General features: G+C 32.9%; 1 protein-coding gene across 1 annotated transcript; it reads right to left on the reverse strand.

Moving 5' to 3' along the window:
• LOC120079042 (Reticulon family protein) lies at nucleotides 1-3826 on the reverse strand. The gene is made up of 4 exons (XM_039033226.2): nucleotides 3489-3826; nucleotides 3099-3240; nucleotides 754-823; nucleotides 1-425 (listed from the first exon to the last, which is right to left on the reverse strand). The coding sequence occupies exons 1-4, from the start codon at nucleotides 3722-3724 to the stop codon at nucleotides 310-312; spliced, it is 564 nt and encodes a 187-aa protein (XP_038889154.1). The 5' UTR covers nucleotides 3725-3826; the 3' UTR covers nucleotides 1-309.
• Nucleotides 3827-5247: the final 1421 nt, after the last annotated feature.

Genomic DNA, 5247 nt, shown 5'->3' on the forward strand with positions numbered 1-5247 from the left:
TTGTGCAAACAAACCAAACTTAGCTCCTGAAAATGTTTCCATCCCCTTGTAACTTGATACAAACATTGCATTACCCCAAGTGACTGTCCTGGCAAAAAAAATCTTTTTCATACCACTCAACTCAACTTCACAAAAAAAAATACTCACAATGGTCAACCAGTAATCAACAGTGACTCCTAAAATTATATTTCCATCAAATAAATTTATAAATCCACCTAAACAATCATAATAATTGCCTGATTTTGTTAACGGTAATATTCACAGATGAATCCATCTACAGTGAGAAAACAGTGTTACAGCCAGTGAAGATCAGATGGCATCTTGATGTGAAGTAGGGTCGTTTCCTCTCCTTATGAAAGGAGAAATAGAAGCACTAATTGACTCAGAATTCTCCAACACCATGTATATACACAACATGCATAAACCTGTTAATCCAGAGCTACTAGCATCAGTGACAGATTAGTTCCACAAATAATGCAAAAAGGATCTAGTTATCCCCTAATATAACAGACATGAGCTATGGCATAGTCTTTAGAAATTATAACAGTGTAACGAGATTGCAAATAGGGTACGTGTAACTGCTAAGCGACAAATCAGATGGTAAAACGAATTATACTGCAATGCCCCACCACGTGACAAGTTGTAGAGGAATTAACTATGAAGAGCATACAAAAATGTCCTATCAAATTGTCATGCATATTTATTTTCTTGTAAGAGAGAAGAAATAGAGACAAGTAGAAAGGCCAGACATACCAGTGTAGGCAACTGTAACACCTGAGACCAATCTTCCAAGCACCGAGAGAGCGTAAAGGCAAACAACAACCTACGGAAGATTTGTGTGACTTTAACTTACAAGCATAAGATGAAAGATATATACAGTTATGCAGCTATTCTTTATAAGAGATGATTCTCTGAAAGACCTTATTAGGTAGAGCAACTTAGCTCTCGCAAATGGTTACATATACCATACTTCTGAACTTTGAAGTAAGTTTAAATTATATCCTTAAACTTTGAAAATTTTCATTTTAACCCTTGAACTTTTTGTGCTCTATAGGGGAAATGAAAGCAGAATTTGTTCGGATCCTCCCTCATGTTCAATTGTTTTCTAGCGGTTTCCTCTTTTTATTGTTAAAATGAAGGATATGATGCAGCGATTAATTGTATAAATTGGAAAGATTGTGTAACATAATTTACAACTCAATTTCAACTATATAAACTATTAAGATTGTTGTTACCATTTATTTTAATACAACAAGATACCGTGGGCATCATTTAACATCATTTACAAAAGCAAGTTTTACATATCAGTTGTCATGACATTTATTGTAAATGATATCAGGTATGCATTCCAAATTTTACACCGTAGCTGTTGTGTACATTATTATTATTATTACTATTATTATTTTAAAATGAAAGAACAAAAGAACATACAAAAAAGAATGAAGCCCACAAAAGCAAGCACCCTAGAAGAAGGGACTCCAATCTAACAATCTAACAAAATATAACCAACTAAATGATTACAAAAATAAATCATCAGACACCCAGAGAGAATTTTCAAGTAAATTTATTGGAACAACTTCGAAGTTTAAAGGTTAAAATGAAAATTTTCAAAGTTAGGGACATAATTAAATAGACTAAAGATATATTTTGTATCATTTAACCTATAATATGTGCTGCTAAAACCTCATAGTTTATCAATGAAAGTGATACCAATTACAAAATGTTTATTATTTGATCTAAATGAAAAAATACCTCGGTTGTGCAATTTGTCTGATAGATATACATATTTATTTAAGAAGATGACGTACTGTAACCCAAACTCCGGCCAAAGTGATGACAAAAAAGCCCTCCAATTGACCAGTTTAAACATAAGCTATAATTGAGAAAGATTTTGGATGGCAACAGAAACATGCACACTATTTTTTCATGCATCCAACATTGATGAGTATTTGTTAGTCTAATATGCAAAAATACCATCAAAACAGCAAATGATTAAGCTAGAATCATGTGCATTGATTAGAAATGTCTCCGTAGACTAATGAGTTCGGAGGAATGCGCAAATCGTTACGTAAATATGTTAAATTTTCTACTTTTTCTGGCAATGAAAGAAAACGAAGGATTGTTGTCCTTTTGGGGAGAAAAATGAGATGTCATTGTCTGGAAATGCTACGAGATTTTCAAATTAAATTTTGGAGAAAAGAATGGAAAAGTTCATGAAAAGGAAGCAGCAAGTTTATTTGAAGAGGGTTTACAATCTTTTCATAATATGCCTTATATGGAGCCTGTCCTCAATATATAATAAAGGTGGCTAAGGAAAGAAATAGAATTTATAATAAAGTTTACACGATTGACATGATAAATGAATTGCAATTTTTTAAAGCCTTAGGCGGGTTTTGATGAGATAGGCAGGCTTAATCAGGGGCTGTGGTTGTAATTTCAAAGGAAAATTTTACCTTTGAACAATCTATACATACAATAATCTTTCCATTTCAAGGAGTGGGTAAAATAGATAAAAAAAACTTTAAAGTTTGGCTAATGGGCTTTTCGAAGACCATTTTTTGTTTTCAATTGGTCCATGGCTCTACCAAGGGACTCTTTATCATTACTGGAATCTGTGCTAGTTGGCCATCTATTCAAGAAAGAAAGGGAAGTTATATGGCTGAATTTCATTAGGGCCTTTCTATGGTCTATTAGGTGGACTGAAAGAAAAAATTTTACTTTGGAGGAAAAGGAAAAGGACTTTGATTGCTCTTTTAACATCTTTCCAATCTTGCTGTTACTTGGTGTATACTGTATATTCTCGCCTTACTTGTTGGATACCTATAGTCTTTACTACTCTTAAAGTCCAGTGAAAGTGCTTTTTGTAATTTCCTTCGGTATGATACACGGGAAACCTCTCTTTTTGTACTTTCATACATTCATTGAAACGAAGGAATTTATGTTTCAAAGAGGAAAAAAAAAGTAAAAAAAGAAAAAATCCTATTCGAGTGAGTTCATACAATAACCCAAAAACTCACTGAAAGAAGCTTAGCTAATACCAATCAAAACTGTGTAGGAGGCCACTAATGTACAAATTAATGATAATCGAAGAACAATACCTTCACAAAAAGCCTCTTATCATGCCCTGTTGCTGCCACCCTCAGAACAGACTCAGCCGCACCTATAGTATTGGCTAACCAAGCAACCATAGAATTAGCAGTATCCTGCGATATTTGCCACTCAAGAGGGTCCACTGGTACCCTACAGATAATTTGAATTAGCATTCAAAATATATTAATTCAAGACCATTACGAGACTAATACGATTGTTGGCATTGAACTGTTATCAAAATCCCAACCATTTAAGACAATCTCCAAGAAAAGAAGTTCTCAAATCAAGTAAATACCCTAGAAGCACATAGGCATCAAAAGGAACGGGATAATCTGTTTATCCAACAAACGATTCAAAGAAAACACTTTAGTTTGGCGGAAAAAGAAGGAAAAACTTACGAGACATTCATATGGCGGAAGAGAAGGCCGAGAATGGCGAGAGAGCAAAGGAGAACGATGAAAACATCAGCAACAAGGGAGAGGAGACTGGAATTTCGATAGGCGCAATGGTAATAAATCAATGAACCGCAAATCAGAGCTACAAAGGGTTTGCCTACTTCTGTCTTGCAGTTGATCGTTCGATTCGCCATTTCTGTCTCTCTCAAACCTTCGTTCCTTCGCCCAATTTGACTCATCCTCCACCCTCCCTCTATACGCTACCAATATGAAATTCTATGATTCGTCAAACTCATAATGCCCACTCTTTCCTTCCATTCTTTTTTTTAATTCTCCAAGTTTACTTAGCTAAATTTCATCTATCGCTTAATATAAAAATATTCTTTTCTTTAAGTCATTAAATAATTAATTAATATTATAATATATTCAATAATATTTATGACTACGTTAAATACTCCTTTACATTTACTATCTTAGATACTTAATATTCATACCCACAAAACAATATCTATGATTGAAACGAGTCCGCTGGGGATTTGCAGATCTATAGTTTCATCAATAGGTCATACTGATGCAAATTTTGGGATAAGGGGAACGCATCTGACCCTCATATAACACTATCAATTGAATTTGTAATTTGGGGAAGAAAGGACATGTAAAACAAAGAAAAGAAACTTTGATGTCTAAGTCAATAAGAGAGAAAAAGTTAGAAGTTCTTAGATTAAAATCTAGATTCCAAATCAAGTTTTTTGTTTTTTTTCCCTTATACGAAGTTATATTGATGTATTTATGGGAGAATAAGATAGAGTTTTCTTTTTCCTCTTATGACAAAGATGAGATGGATCTTTCTTAATCCTAAGAAGTTAGAATTAGATATGGTAAGATAACTGATTAGCTAGCACTTTGGCTTATTTGAATTAATTCCACTATATCTTGTATTTATCTTTACTTATCTTTTCTTGATTTTTTGACTTATTTCATGAGGTCCAAATTCACCAACAACATTGGCCTCCACTCCGAAGTTAGAATTCACAGTTTAGTTTTTTAATTATTATATAATATAAGCTAGATACTTGAAGATCAACTTGGGAGTACTATTTTCTAAAGCACACAATTTCATACCGAAGAAAAAAAGATTATAACAAAATATTTATGTCAGGCATATTTAGTTATAAATGAATAATATGAGCAAAATTTAAATAGAATTGCTATTAATTTCCAATGTAGCATTAGAATAATTCAAATTTAAAATAAAACTTATATGAGATTCCATCATTTAATAGAAATCTTCAATATAGAAAGGTGCTTTATTTGTCTTTCAATCTAAGTCTCTAGTGTCTTATATTCTTTCTTGATCTTGTTTTTTCTAGACTCCAGGATTTGTCTTTTTATTGGCTTTACTATGGCTTGAAACTTGTTGGATTAAGGAAACAAGCAGAGAAGAAAATAGGATCATTAAATATTCTAATTCATTAATTTTGAGTTCAAATTCAGCATGCTCATAAACTAAAAAACAGAGTTTCAATACTAACCTTTGAAGATACCTTTGAATCACGATTTCTTGCTACAATCTCCTTTTCCTTTGGTTGTGAACCACCACAAAGTATTCCCTACTATTCTCTTAGAGCCTTAGATTAAGTTGTGGGACTCAAAATAAGCTTGAATTAGGGAAATTGAAGGTGAATAATTTTTCAGCAATGTGAAGAACACTTCTTCAACCACTTTTTTCAGCAAATTGCAACTGATTGCCTCCTCATTTCCA

The sequence above is a fragment of the Benincasa hispida genome, chromosome 6 (genome assembly GCF_027475165.1).
Source record: "Benincasa hispida cultivar pf3 chromosome 6, pf3_genome.v1.1, whole genome shotgun sequence".
Classification (NCBI taxonomy): domain Eukaryota; kingdom Viridiplantae; phylum Streptophyta; class Magnoliopsida; order Cucurbitales; family Cucurbitaceae; genus Benincasa; species Benincasa hispida.

Coding starts and splice junctions, on each gene's coding strand:
- LOC120079042 (XM_039033226.2), bottom strand. CDS start 3,724: ATGAGTCAAATTGGGCGAAGGAACGAAGGTTTGAGAGAGACAGAAATG. Junction 3,241..3,488: donor TTCCGCCATATGAATGTCTC/GTAAGTTTTTCC, acceptor AATTATCTGTAG/GGTACCAGTGGACCCTCTTG. Junction 824..3,098: donor ATAAGAGGCTTTTTGTGAAG/GTATTGTTCTTC, acceptor AATCTTCCGTAG/GTTGTTGTTTGCCTTTACGC.